Source organism: Heloderma suspectum, chromosome 2 (genome assembly GCF_057233095.1).
Source record: "Heloderma suspectum isolate Gila_16-S chromosome 2, 16-S_ref, whole genome shotgun sequence".
NCBI lineage: Eukaryota > Metazoa > Chordata > Lepidosauria > Squamata > Helodermatidae > Heloderma > Heloderma suspectum.
Genome location: NC_139459.1, coordinates 2762761 through 2777261, shown reverse-complemented (window position 1 = coordinate 2777261; position 14501 = coordinate 2762761). Strand labels below are relative to the sequence as shown.

The following is a 14501-nucleotide window of genomic DNA, read 5'->3' as shown; positions in this document are numbered from 1 at the left end:
TGGTTGTGTTGTGCCTTTCCTGATAGCTGATTTTGGAAGAATCTCCACCACCACCACCCAAAACACACACACACTCAGTCTTCAAGTCCTTGAAAGGTCGTCACAGAGAGGAAGGCCAGGATCTCTTCTCGATCATCCCAGAATGCAGGACGCGGAATAATGGGCTCAAGTGACCGGAAGCCAGATGCCAGCTGATCATCAGGAGAAACTTCCTGACTGTCAGAACAATACGAGAATGGAACTGATTCCCTAGGGAGGTGGTGGGCTCTCCCACACTGGAGGCCTTCAAGATGAGGCTGGACAGCCATCTGCCAGGGATGCTCTGACTTGGGTTCCTGCAGTGAGCAGGGGGTTGGACTCGATGGTCTTATAGGCCCCTTCCAACCCTACTGTTCTATGATTCTATGATTCAGGTTTTGACCATCTGCCTAATGGTCTTCATGCTTTATCTCTCCCCTCCCTTTTTTCTGGCCCATAGATGCTGAGCCTTGTCTCCTGTGTTGGCAGAGTGGCGGTCCTTTGGGCGGCTGTTTTGGTGACCACATCCATCACCATGTCAGGAGAATGGGGAGAAGAAGGTGAGACAACAATGGCAGAACGATGTCAGTCTGGGGCTGGAATGGTTGTTTTCAGGACTAGGGCCAGGGAGGTAAGTTTTTGCAGGATCAGCTCCAAGGCCAAGGCAGATGATCTGCTGCATGGAGGAAAGGTCAAACAGGGGACAAGACAAGGTACTGGAGCTGCCTCCTCAGGACAAGAGTCCTGCTGCAGCCCCTTTCTATTCAAACATGCGAGGGGAGACAGGGGAGTCAGGTTAGCTCCAGCCTCATTCTTGTGGCCCTTCATACATCCAGGGCAAACGTCTGCGGCAGAGGGCCATTTGCCCCTGTATAGGCACCATGGGAAACGCAGAATCCTTGAATATCAGGGTTCTTCATCATGTGGCTGCAAAAGGCTCCCTGCTGCAGACCTTTTCCCTCAGCTCATGGGAGGTGATGAGAACAGGGAGTGGGGGTGGAGCTTGCCTGCTCCTGCTTCTTCTCCTCCTCTCCCCCCCCCCCATGTTTGAACTGAATGCCTGAATAGGGCTTAAGCCAGTAGGATGTCCTCTGAATATTTGTGGCCATCTAAGGTCTCCAGCAGAGAGTGCTCTTTCCTTCAGACCCACAACCTGAGATAGGGGGGGATTGAACTTGGGATCTCCCTATGCGCCAAGCATGTGCTCTGCCACAGAGTTATGGCTCCTTCCCCAGAGAGTCATCATGTTGCCGGCAGTCAGAACAATGGACCTGTTTCCTTCCCCTGCTTGGGCAGGTGTGGCTACAGTGCCCCAGGCAAGTCCCAGCTGTGCCTCATTCTAGGCACAGCAGGTTGGGATTCAGTGAGTTCTTTCTGACACTGTTGCTGGTGGGTACCAAACAGGTGAGCAGCCCCTTCTGCTATGGGTGTGGTGATTTGCTTCCTGCACGAGCCCCGTGAGGTCCCACAGTGTAGGGCCTGCCTTTCCAAGGACCAACTACCTGCAGGCCAGGGAGCGTGAAAGCAGCCCCTGTCTCGGGACTCGTGCTTACTGCCCTCTCTTGCAGGAGTGACATACGGCCAGCTGGGAAAAGACGTGACGCTGATGTGTACCGGAGTGAGCCCAGGGTAGGTTTCCATGAATTACCCTGGTTCTGCGAAGAGGACCACGCAAAGTCTCTGAGTGATGGAGATGATGGGAAGGCTGCCTCAGGCCAGAGCAGGCTGATCTCAAAGGGAATGGGGGGTGGGGTGCATTTGCTGACAAAATGTCAGTGCCTCTTAATCACATCTTTACTACAAGCTTTAACAATCTTTACTGCACCCCATATTTATCCCCTTCTACCACGTTGTGCCTTCTTAAGAGGCTGAGAGTTCAGATAAGGAAAAATTCTTGTGATCTTCCCTGCCAGGTCTGCAAGTTTTACAGTGAATATTATTGACTTCAAATTTGTGTTTGTGAAATACAATCTTGAGGGATACTTTAAAAGACACAAAAGCCTAGATCAGTAGCAGGGAAGCTTTTGGGGACATGGGCACATTTGGCAATTTGAGACATTGCCCTGGGCACCACCATAGGAGTCACGGCAAAGGACAACTAAACTGCCCAAAAGAACAGAATCCCACCAGTGGGGGCGAGAAAAGACTGAATCCTGTAAATAAATGTGTGCAGCCCCAAATGACCACATGACAAATGCGCCATTGGGCCTGGAAAAAGCTGACAACATGCCTGTGAGTCCGAAAAGGGTGCCTGCCCCTGGTCTAAGTCATAATCGTTAAAATTGGGGGGCGGGGGTTAAGTGTCTATCAAGGAGTCAAGGTTGAACTTCACAAGCAAAATCTGAATAATTTGTATACCAGTTTTAAACTTTTAAGATGGCTCTACAATTTAAGAATGTAAGAATATAAGAGGAGCCCTGCTGGACCACCCCAAAGGCCTGTCTGCCTAGTCCATCATCCTGTCCCCAGAGTGGCAAACCAGCTGCCTCTGCAAAGCCCACAAGCAGGACAGGACATTGTACAATATTTGTGGAAGGAGAGCAGTATTTTTTAAAATGCTTGTAATGTTTAATATTGTATTATTTTAATACTTTTATTGTTGTATTTGTGTGTTTGGTCATCTTATGGGGGCATGTTTTGGTTTGGTTTTATGATTGCAAACCACCGCAAGGGCATTTGCCAGTTGGGCACTATACAACGCTAACAAATAAAAAAATTACTAAATGGCACCGTCCTGCTCGTGTTCCCAACAGCTGGCACACAGAGGTATATTGCCACTGATGCTGGAGGAAGTGCCGAGCCATTGCGCCTGGTAGCCACCTGCAGCTGAATCTCCTCTTTGCTTTCATCTCTACTTGGTGTCTCTTTCCTCCCCCCCCCCCGCCCCCAATCAGGCTATCCCTAGCATTGATCCCCCCCCCCTTTCCCAACTCATATAAGGGTTCCTCCTCCACCCAACCTCAGACCCACCCCCACCCCCCGGCATCACAGCTCTGGTGCACCAGAGGACGTGGCGTGTTCCTCCTGCTTTTTTAAACGAGTGCTTAATGCTGCCGCTTCTCTTGCATTTTGAAGGGGGAGTAGTCGCAAGGCTGTTTGTAGTGAGCAGCAACTCCTCAAGGGCCCAGTGGGAACTGGGGAGGGGAGGGGAGCTCAGGCAGGAATTGGTGGGCCCCAATCCAGACAGAGGCACCAGACAGGACCTTGCAGCTGCTTGTCCTCCAAAGTAAAAATGGCAGTGCTGAGCGCTCTTCTACAAAAGCGTCATTAACGTCAGGTATCATCTGCTCCTAGCTTGTAGCCCATGCTGGCTGGGGACAACGGGGTTTGTAGCCCAGCACATCTGGAGGGGGCTGGCTTGGGGAAGGCTGGCTTGAGCAGCAGTGCAGCTGCTCTGGTGTGGCTCTGCCCTCCTGCCTCCCCTTGTCCTCACTGCAGCTTTCTGGCTTCTAGCTCCACGCTGGAGTGGCGGCGGAACGGAGCCCCGGTGCTGCCGGAGGGCTCCACAGTCCAGCAAGGCCAGCTCCTCTTGCCCCGCGCTGAGCTCTCCTCTGAGGGCCTCTACAGCTGCCATGATCCCAGCGGGCTCCTCCTTGGCTCCGTCGCTCTCCGCCTCGGCCGTAAGCTCGAGTCTCTGCTGCTGGCGAACGTCCCGTGGGGGGGAGGTGATCCCTGACAGGCTCTCTCCCTGTCTCTGCTGGGCCGGCCACAGGCGTTCCCAGGATGAAAGGGGCAATCCGGTGTGGTGTGGAGGGGCAGCTGAGGGCGGGGTGGGCCTGGCCTCCTCTAGAGTCAGAGGTTGCGCTCTCCCTCCAAGCAGCACCTTTCTTCCCCTGCAGGTGTGCCAGGGCTGCCCTCCATCTCATGCAGAGCTTCCAACTACGAGAACTTCTCCTGCTTCTGGGCTTCCAGCCTCGAGACGTTTCTGCCCACCAAGTATATCTCTACCTACAGGTAGGGCTCTGTGTGTCTGTTTGTGTGCCACAGAACAGAGAACACGGAAACCAGCCTGTGAGCTTGCACGCGCTGTCCCTGCGCCCGCCACCCACACGCACCCTGTCGGTGCCCAAGTGGCATCTCCCAGATCCATACCTCACAGGAGCACAGTGGCCTTGCAGGCGGATGGTCCCAGGCTCCATCCCCAGCAGCATCTCCGGGTAGGGCTTGGAAGGAATCCTGCCTGAAACCCTGGAGAGCCGCTGCTGCCAGTCAGTGTCGACAGTACTGGGCTAGAGGGACCCAGGGCTTGACTCAGAATAAGGCTGCTTCCTGGGTTCGCATCCCCACCCTCCTTTAGTGGACTGGGTTTCAGGCCAGGATCTGCCCTGACAGGGCTAGCTTCTTGCTCTATCTCACTCACTCACACACACACACACACACACACACACACACTCGCCTCCTCTTTGCTCCCCAGCTCCTCCCATGGAGCAGGAGGTTTCTTTTGTGTGACAGCTGCTTCCCACAGCGGGAGGTCCAGATCATGGTACATGGGAGAGTTGTGCCTTCCTGGGCCAGCTGCCTCGTCAGTAGGTTTGGATTCTGGAGAACCATGACCCCTCGCTTGCCTTCCCCGCCCACAGAGAGCTCGGGCCTCTTCTTTGCAATCCAGTGGGGGGGGGCGGTGGGAGGGTTGGTGTGGGTTGGGCTTTCCTGCTGCATCTGGACATGCACCCTAAATGTACTAGTTCCCCTCTACTCAGCAATGGTTAGGCCTCATCTGGAGTAGTGTGTCCAGTTCTGGGCACCACACTTGAAGAAGGATGCAGACAAGCTGGAGAGGGTTCAGAAGAGGGCAACAAAGATGATCAGGGGACTGGAAACAGCCCTGTGAAGAGAGACTGAAAGAACTGGGCATGTTTAGCCTTGAGAAGACTGAGGGGAGATATGATAGCGCTCTTCAAGTCCTTGCAAGGTTGTCACAGAGAGGAAGGCCAGGATCTCTTCTCGATCATTCCAGAGTGCAGGACACGGAATAATGGGCTCAAGTGACAGGAAGCCAGATTCCGGCTGAACATCAGGAAAAACTTCCTGACTGTCAGAGCAATACGACAATGGAACCAATTACCTGGGGAGGTGGTGGGCTCTCCCACACTGGAGGCCTTCAAGACGAGGCTGGACAGCCATTTGTCAGGGATGCTCTGACTTGGACTCCTGCACTGAGCAGGGGGTTGGACTCGATGGCCTTGTAGGCCCCTTCCAACCCTACTATTCTATGATTCTATAATGTGGCAGGGGAAGAGGACCAAAGGAAGCGCCCAAGGTGTCATGGAGAAAGAGGGGAGGCCCTGCTGCTCAGGGAGTGGGGTGGCATCTTGCCAAAGCGCCCGCTCCTCGGTTGCATTGGGTCATTTCTTTGCGAGTGAGCTGGGTAATGCTCAGCACCACAGTAGTTGCCTCCAGGAGCCAGGGGGTCCCTGGAAAACCAAATCCCCGCTGCCTGTGTGTGTGTGTGTGTGTGTGTGTGTGTGTGTGTGTGTGTGTGTGTGGTGGTGGTGCTGCGAGCAGCTCCGTCCTGTGCGACGCTGCTCACATGGGTTGGTCCTTTTCATGAACTGTTAAATGCCCAAATAAGTGCCGGGTTATTGCACACAAATGGGTCCTGCGCCTGCATTTTTGCGTTTACATTTTGGCCGGAGCCACGGAGTGCGCTGGCTCCAGCACACCTCCTGCCCAGCCCTCCTGACTGTGCTTCTGGGATGGGGCTGCAGCTTGAGGGACTGACTGGATCATGCAGCTCACTTCTGTCATGCAGAACCCTTCCAGGGTCGACACAGGCAGGGCAAAGAGCAAGGGGGTGGGGTGGGGGGATGCTGCTGGAGGAGTCCTGGCCCTGCTCCGGATCGCAGCACCTCCCTCCCCCGTCTTGCATTCTGGCTGCACGTTCTCCTGCCCTGCGAAGGGTTGCGCATTGCTGTGTTCTTTTCCAAACCCTGTTTGCTGGCCACGGTCCTGGGAATGAAGACCTTCCCAAAAACGTATCATGCGGGTTTCCATTGCTCCTTCCAAATCAGTACTCTCAGAAAGATTTGGCTCTCCGGCTACGTGGGAAGAATGCAGCTGGCAGGGATGGGGAGCTCCAACAGGCCACCCAGCATTCCAGGAGGGTGGCGTCATGGTGCTGAGGCGCTGCCAGGGCAGCCCCAAGCCCACCACCTCTGCCACAGCACGCGAGGGCACAGGCAAGGCCGTCCAGCATGGGCACTGGCAAGGCCTGGCGGGAGGGAGGGATGCTGCCATGCTGATTAGCCAGGACTGGATGGGAACAGGCTGCAGTGAGCAAGAGCAGCCATTCGACCCGATGCGGTCGCGGACCCTGGCCATACCCTCCCTCAGTTCATCTGAGCCGTCTTTCAAGAAGGAGGCCTGCACGGGATGGATGGGGTGGGAACCTTTGTCCAGGTAGCCTTTATCCAGATGCCAGAGAAGGAAGTGCAGGCACCCCCCCAGCCCCAGCCCCCGCCCCCCCGAGCCATTGGGAAGTCATCTGTCACTCACCCCCTACGTCAGCCACTCAGAAGCTGGAGACAGAAGTTTTGAAGAGAGTTGAGAAGTGGTTTGAGAGAAGCATCCCTTCCTGGGGCTTACACCACGTTGTCCCTCTGTTGGATCCAGTCAGATAGCCTTTACAGGATTCTTAATTTATGCAGAAACCTGTTCCGTGTGCGCAAAAGCGGGATGAGCGTACGCACCGAGAGCAGGGATCCCTCAAAGAACCTTCAGCTCTTTGGAAAAATCTCGTCTGTGTCCAGCATGAAATGAATGCAGACGTCTCCTACCTCAGCAGCGAACATGAGATGAAGAGGGACTCCTGTGAGATGTGTTTTGTGTGTGCGTGTGAGGAACATTTGAAGTCGGATCACTGGCCTGCCTAGACCAGCCCTGTCTATTCTGATAGGCTCTCCGGGAGGGGGGGGGGGCTGCAGTCCTTTTAACCGGAGCTGTCTAGGATCGAACCCAGGCCCTTCTGCATGCAGAGCAAGTGCTCTGTCCCTGTGCTGATGCCCACTGCCCACCTCAGCCCAGGACCCTGCCTGACAGATGCTGCATACTCTCCGTGCACGATCTTCCCTGCCGTCTGGAGCTCGAGGCTACTTAAGCGCCATCTGCCTAGCTTGGTTTTGGTCTGTCTGCTGCCTGGTGTGGAACTGGCCGGTGCAGTTGACATCCGGCTCATAGCCGGTGGCACTTGCAGGATCAGTGCCTGCAAAATATCAGGGGCCACGCTGGGCGGCTGCCCCGCTTCTGCCGTAGCCGCATGCCCTTCTGGGATGGGCCCCATTGGAGGGAGCACTGCCCAGGACCCAGAGATCCTCTGTGGTGAGGGATTTCAGATGTTGCTGACATGGGCCCCGGATTTCCCCTCCTGCCTTGTGGGCTGCTGTGAGCTTACTGTCGGCTGCACAGTGAATGAGCACTTCCAAAATTTGGCCCCATGCACACCCACGTGCCTGCTGGCTGCTTCTCGTCACTTCCTGCTGCATTCAAAATGCGACAGGGATGGGGAGGGATCCCTTCGGATTCTGTCTTGCATCCTCAGTGGGATCCACCCACCTCTGGCGTAGAGCACAGGTGCAGTTACAAGGAACAAGGGATGGGCTAAACTGTCAAGCTTGATTTCACTCAGGTTCTCATTTTTCCAATGCTAAATTTGTTCCATCCTGATTCCACATTGGATTGTGTTCATTATTTTTTTGTCTGCATGAATTTTTCTGCATTTTATGTGATTTTTTTTAATCCACTTTTTGTACACATTTTCCCAAATGTGCATATTTTTGTGCACACTTTTGCAAATGTACACATTGAATAAAGTATTTATCCCTATCGAATAAAGCATTTTTGTACATAGTTTTGCAAATAAATGATTTTTGTGCACCTTTTCGGGGGGAGGGACATTCTTTTTGTGTGAATGTTTTTGTACGGTTTTTTAAAATTTGTTTTGTTTTGTTCTGTAAACTGCACTACAGATTTTGGAAATGTACAGATTTCAGCAGCAAACTGTGTTCCAGTTCCTGTTTAGGTCCAGGAAGGGCCCATTAGCTGTGTCCACCTTGAAATGTGAACAAAACTAATTCCTCGCCCATCGCTCCAGCCAGGGCGCCGGCAGCTCTGGGCCAGCACTTCACACACCAGACTTGGGATTCTCAGTGCCAGCAACAGCACCCCAGGGTTGCCGTGGGCTCTGAGAAGAGAGTGCCTTCTTCTGGCCAGCCCTCGGCATATGCTGGAGCAGCCGGCCAGCCCCTGTTGCATCTCCCTTTGCAGAACAGGTCCCGGCCCTGCACTGGCGAGAGCTGGCTGACAGCAGGGAATGGGCCCCCCCGACACACACACACACACACACACACACACACACATATGCAGCAGCAGCAGCATTACTGGTGTAACATAGTGAATAATAGAAGGTGCTATGAGCGGCAAAGACCTGAGATCAGTCTTCCCCTCAGCCACAAGCGATCTAGGTGTTCTTAGACATCCCACCCCCCAAAGTCTCCAGAGTTTTTACTGAGCTGATATATGCAAAGCAACGTCTTTGCATATATCAAAGCTTCTTTACACAGTGCATAGTTAAACTATGAAATTTGCTACCACAGGATGTAGTGATGGGCACCAATTTGGAGGGCTTTAAAGCGGGGTTGGACAAATTCCTGGAGGAGAAGGCTATCAGTGGCTACTAGTCCTCATGGCTATGTGCTGCCTCCAGTACTGGAGGCTGTGAGCCTGTGTGCACCAGTTGCTGGGGAACATGGGCGGGAGGGTGCTGTTGCACTCATGCCCTGCTTGTGGTTTCCCGGTCGACAGCTGGTTGGCTACTGTGTGAACAGAATGCTAGACTAGACGGACCCTTGGTCTGATCCAACAGGGTGCTTCTTATGTTCTTAACATCAAATGTGCCACATATTATTCCATATGTGGTACAGCATATGGCACACTCAATGCACAGTACATAACAGTCGGCTGCTTCTGCTCTTGAGGTGGAGAGCTGTTTCTCAGGGGGCTGGTGTTCACCAGGGCCCCTCGATTGCAGGCCTGGCTGTGCTGCTCCCCACCGCTGTGTCCACTTCCTGTCGTGTGCTTTCTTCTCTAGGGATCCATGGGTCCCTCATCCCCTGCATCTCCCATATCAAATGTTCGCAGTGCATGGGGGGGGTGTCTCCACCAGCAATTTGGTCCGAGCCGGCTGTGTGTGGAGGTCGTTAGGGATACATGACATCATGGCCATCCAGCAGCACCCCCAGAGCTTATCAGGGAAAAACCGGATTTCCTGAGACTGCTTGCAGTCCGATTCTTTTCCTGAGGTCGGGTTCTCCTCGATGTAGTTACTGCGTGCCCCACCCCCACATTGACCTCAGCTGTGCTAGCCCTGCCCAGGGGTGCCTTTCACCGTGACCCCAGCCAAGGGGTGTTCCCTGTCTCCCGACTGTAGACCAATTAGTGTCTACTCAGAAGTAACTCCCATTGTGCTCGATGAGGCTTGTCCCCTGAATGCCCACATCAGAATTTACAGAAATCCGCCTCGGTTGAAATGGCAAGGATTAAGCACACAGTTTAAGCACACAGTCCCTAAAGGCTCTAAAGCGCAGTCTCCAGGCTCCGATTCTCCATTGTTTTGTTTATTTCCTTAGGAAGTAGCTACTTCACAGCTTTGTTACAGAGATCCTGCGCAGTATCTGTTTGGTTAGAAAGGGGGCTGCTTTCCCATCCCTGTGTTCTCTCCCTCCCTCCCTCCCTCCCTCCCTCCCTCCCACCCACCCATCTTTCCCAGCACAAGCATATGTGTGTGTACTTGGAAGTACCTCCCGTGGTGGTCAGTGAGGCTTGCTCCTGAAATGCAGGTGCATCTGGACCTTCAGGGGGTAGGAGGGGGGAGGGGGGAGCCTCTCTTATTGGTGGAGCAGCCCCTGCTAGTCAGATGACGCTCACTCCGACCCCTACCCGGCAGTATGTTCTGTGAAGCGATTTTTTTTACTGGTGTGGAGCACTGGCCGTGGAGCCCTGCATGGGCCAAAGCACAGCAAAGCTGATGCTTTGTAAAAAATCTGGTACTCCTCCATTTGCTTCTCCCTCTGTTGTCATAGAGACAGGGTCTGGGAAAGAGATCCCTGCCCGAGGCCCTGGAGAGGGTGGGCCGTGACGGGCGAGGGGCCCGTTGGCCTGGCTTTCTCAGACGTGGGGGCTGTTGCATACAAGCGGCTTGTGACAAGGTCAACGGCAATCAGGCAGTAGCTGCAATGTGAGAACAGGCCCAGAGTTTACCATGCCACGCACAGGTGGATAAAAAAATGCCGGTTGCTCATCTCCACATTCCTAGTTCATAGAACCATAGAGTGAAAAGGGACCTCAGAGATCTTGAGGCTGGGGCTGCTGTGAAAGAAGCGATGGAGAGAGAGGTGGGGCAACCCTGTGGAGGGTGCCCTACAACTGCCTCTCTAGGATGAGATAGAGTGAAAGCTGGATTTCTCAACACATTCTCCTCTCTCTCTCCTTTCCCAGGAAAAAACAGCTCCCTGGAAGCGAGAAGCGAAGGTAAGATTGCGTAGTCCACCCCCTTGTTTCAGGACAGGCTGGCCTTGGCACCTCGCGTGTCGCCAAGCAGGGCTGTCCTGGACCTTGGGGTGAAAATGCCAACGGAGAATTCACAGCCTTGATCAAGCGCCATGTGCTTGGGAAATCTCCTTCGTACTTCACCCAAATCCACTGCCCTGAACTTGTGACCTTTCCTTTTAGCTCTATCCTTAGTAGGGAAGCAAAGGTTTCTGTCTCTTCTTTCTGGCATCCTTTTCTATTCACATGAATATTATTTAATCTGTATTATTAACTGCCTTTCTAGCAGGATACCCAAGGTGGGTGAGAAAGTCCCTCCCTCCTTTAACCTTTTTTCCCAGAGAGGCGGCCAGGTTTAGTGGCATCACTGTCTTCGTTTCAGGCCAACAGAACTCTAATCCCCCCACTAATCCTCCTTTCCTGGAGGCTAACTACTCCCAGGCCCCTTAGCCTTTCCTTGTAGGAAACGAGGGCCTTCGGTCGAGGAAACGTGTGCGTCTTGGAGGTGGAGCAGGAAGGAGCTGGGTGGCCCCTTCCTTTCTGCCCACAGAGCTGGCCTGCCTCAGTTCAGCTGTTCCCATCACTTGCACGCAATCACGTCGCCTGATGGCGCTGCATTCACGGAAAGATCCTGCTCCGTTTCCTTTCCGTGCCATGCGGGAGGACAAAGCCCCTTGTGACCAGCTTGTGCCCTTCCAGGAATGCCAGAGCGTATTGGTGATGAGCCAGGAGCAGGAAACCACCAGGGGGTCTTCCCACTGCCAAGACCTGCTGCACGCATGCACCCACTTTCACGCACAGCTGCCTGGCAGGCCGCATTCCTGAAGAGTGATGTTGCTTTGGGCAGGGAGCCAGAGGGGATCCCGGCTGCTCTAGAACTGAGCTGGCTTCCCGCTCCAGCCTACAATGCAAAGTCTGCCAGGCTTTCATCGCAGAGGTGCCAGGAGAGAGCGCCTTCACACTGCCCCCATAGAGGGTTGTGGCCACTGGAGGCTCTCACTTTTTATCAGGCATTCAGGCTTTGTGTGACTCTAGTTTTGTTTGGGGCTTTAATCTCCAGGCCTGACCCCCCTTGAGCATATGTTCCACCTCTAATCAGGAAGAAGCTTCATTTTCAAGCTGATGGCTATTTGCCCTTAGTAGGGTGGCTGGGTCTCATGAGTGAGCGGTACTGGACGTGGGTGGTCTGCTCTTCCCTTTGTCATTGCTCGTGTGCTCCTCCCAGCAGCCCCATCCTAGTCCCCATCATGTTTCCTCCTGCAACAGCCCATATTTGCGCAATATGTTTGTGCAATAGGCTGTGTTTTGCCATCAGAAAATGGATGGAGGGAACCCCAGCAGGTATGAATAATCATGTGGCATTGCACTGTTGGGAATATGCCACCCTAGGCTGCAGGGGGGAGTTGCATGCTTGAACGTATTTCCATATTTTAAAAATGCAACTCCCTGCATGTGGAGTGGATGAGGCTAAAATCACCCAGATATGCTAGTTTTCGAAGTATAGGGAGCTTTATTCTTTAAGGCCTGCGAACATTCCCATATGGATCCTGCACCTCCTTTCTTCTGAAGTGGTGTGCAGCCCTGGCAGAGCTGTGCCACATGATTTTTCTGACTGTGTGCGTTGTCTCTGAGGTGCAACCGATTTCCTTGGGCGCCATCATTACCGCGATTAAGACTTCTTAAGAACTTGAAAACATGCTTGTTTTGTTATGACCCTTTTGCTGGTCCTAAAGAAGACCTGACTCTGCTGTTTCTACATGGACCTAGCCATCTGCCTGCCACTTTTGTCCTCTTCATGGAGTGGGTTAGAGAAGGAGATGGTGATTGCTCAGCAGAGCTCTCCGGTCAGGCAAGTCTTTTTGCAAAACCCTTCCTACCCCTGCTTTTGCATGGCCAGGTCCCCAACCAGCGACGTGGGGCTGTGTATCCAGGATCCGGCCCGGCCATTCTCCTGCACTGTCAACAAGTCCCAGTTCTGGAGTTCCTACCGCATGAACGTGACAGAGGTGAACCCACTGGGCTCCAGCTTCCGGCTCCTGGACATCACTGTGCAAGCCATCAGTAAGTCCTGCCTTTTGGAAGAAGAAGAGAACTGGGTCTGGCTGGGGAGGTGGGTGCATCTCTGCCACTTAATCTTTTGGCTGGAACCCCTCGCTGCATCCATTTGATCAGGAAGGATCAGGATCCGCTAAGCCAAACTGATCAGGACCTCCCCTAAGCCAAACTGGTTTCAGACCCTGGTTTGATTCTCTCTCGCCACCTCCTTCCCTGTCTGGCTTGGTTTTTTCCCTGTAGCAACCTAGACTTCTTTGCTGTGCAGGCACATTCCTGGGGCGGGGCGGTTGGGAGCGCGTGCTCTGGGGCTGGTGATTCTGCATTTTGGCTCTTTGTTTATTTATGACACTTGTGCTCTGTTTCCTCTTCAAACTTGGTGGCTCAAGGCAGCCAATATCAGGGCTGGTCTAAAAAACATCACAAGCTTGTGCTAAGCGAGATGAATCCTGCAACCTGGAGAAATCATGCAAATGGACAGAGGTTTGCATGATTTCTTTTGTTTTGCATATTTTTCTGCACACGTTTTTGCATGTGTTCTTCTAGTTTTGCTCACCATGGGGTCAAAGGAGCCCTCCCACACCCGGGAAATCGTATTCAGTCCCCTGACTGGCTTCCGTGACTTCTTGCCCACACACTTCTAAGCCTCTCTCCCCACGCTTGCTTTTTTCTCCCTGAACTCCTGCAGCATCTTCTCAGACACACAGCTCTGCCCACAACAGCAGGTTATAAAATACATGAAGTAATTACAGTCATAATTTTAATAAATTATCAAAATTCAGATGTTATTGTCGTCTTAGATTAGGTTTTTCTTCCTCGGTGCGAGAGAGGCAGGGTGAAGCCTCTTTTTAAAAAATTATTGCTATCTGCATTTTTATAAGTGTTTGTATTAAAATTACAATTTTTAAACACACACACATACACAAGGCAACCACGGCCCAATTAATTAGGACACCTTTTTAGTTGATCAGAGGTTTTGCTAGCTGATGAATCTGCCTGTTCAAACACTGCAGTCCTTGTTGGTCCAGAACAGGGGGAGCTTGGACAAGGAGGGATGGAGACATGGAGGGGTGCTTTGGACATGAGAACTAGAAGCTTGGAAAGGTGATGTGAAGAAACACATTAGGAAGCAGCGGGAGTGGGATCTGCCAGTCCCAGAGAGCACAGCGCCATTCCCACATAAATGTTGCACTGCTGCTAGAACCTGGTTCTTTTTATCTGGACTGTAGGGCCCCCTTCCCCAATCTTGTTCCCTCCAGATGTGTTGGACTGCAGGTCCCATAATCCACCAGCCAGCTGACTGGTGGATTATGGGACTTGTAGTCCAAACCTATCGGGGGGTACCAGATTGGGAAAGAGTGGGGTGGAGTACCTCAGATGCAGCCCTCCTCAATTCCTGCCGTGAAGCCACACTCACGCAGCCCCGCCTCTGACATGCCTGGTCCCCTAGTTCAGGTGGCGAGGACAGCAGGCCGTGGCCTCTCAGTTCCGTGTACAGCAGCTCCGCCTGCTTTGTCCTCCCCAGTCAAGCCTGACCCTCCGGAGGGCCTGCGGGTGGAGCCAGTGGCATCGGCCCCCAGACGGCTGCGGGTGAGCTGGGAATATCCTTCCACTTGGCCGAAGGAGCCGCACTTCCAGCTCAAGTTCCGGCTGCAGTACCGGCCCGTCATCGACAGTTCCTGGTCTGTGGTGAGTGGAGAACGCCGGGGTGGAGCAAGATGCAGGGGCCCCGGCCAGGCACGGAGGGGCCCTCATCACCCCATAAGCAACGGGGCTGCTTGTTGTTTGTGCTCATTGTTAAAGATTTATATTCCACTTTTCTTCCCAAAGTGGGTCTCAAAGCAGAAAGCAGCAGAGAACAAATACACAATGGATGGTCTGACATACTT

General features: G+C 53.3%; 1 protein-coding gene across 12 annotated transcripts in view; it reads left to right on the top strand.

Moving 5' to 3' along the window:
• The window catches only part of IL11RA (interleukin 11 receptor subunit alpha), a 161510-nt gene that overhangs the window by 139394 nt on the left and 7615 nt on the right, over positions 1-14501 (top strand). For all 12 annotated transcript variants that reach the window (XM_084832773.1, XM_084832770.1, XM_084832767.1 and 9 more), the window contains exons 3-9: positions 479-578; positions 1587-1647; positions 3472-3638; positions 3858-3972; positions 10510-10542; positions 12458-12621; positions 14138-14301. In XM_084832773.1, the coding sequence (XP_084688899.1) occupies positions 479-578; positions 1587-1647; positions 3472-3638; positions 3858-3972; positions 10510-10542; positions 12458-12621; positions 14138-14301 (804 nt within the window). The remainder of the gene's footprint in view (positions 1-478; positions 579-1586; positions 1648-3471; positions 3639-3857; positions 3973-10509; positions 10543-12457; positions 12622-14137; positions 14302-14501) is intronic.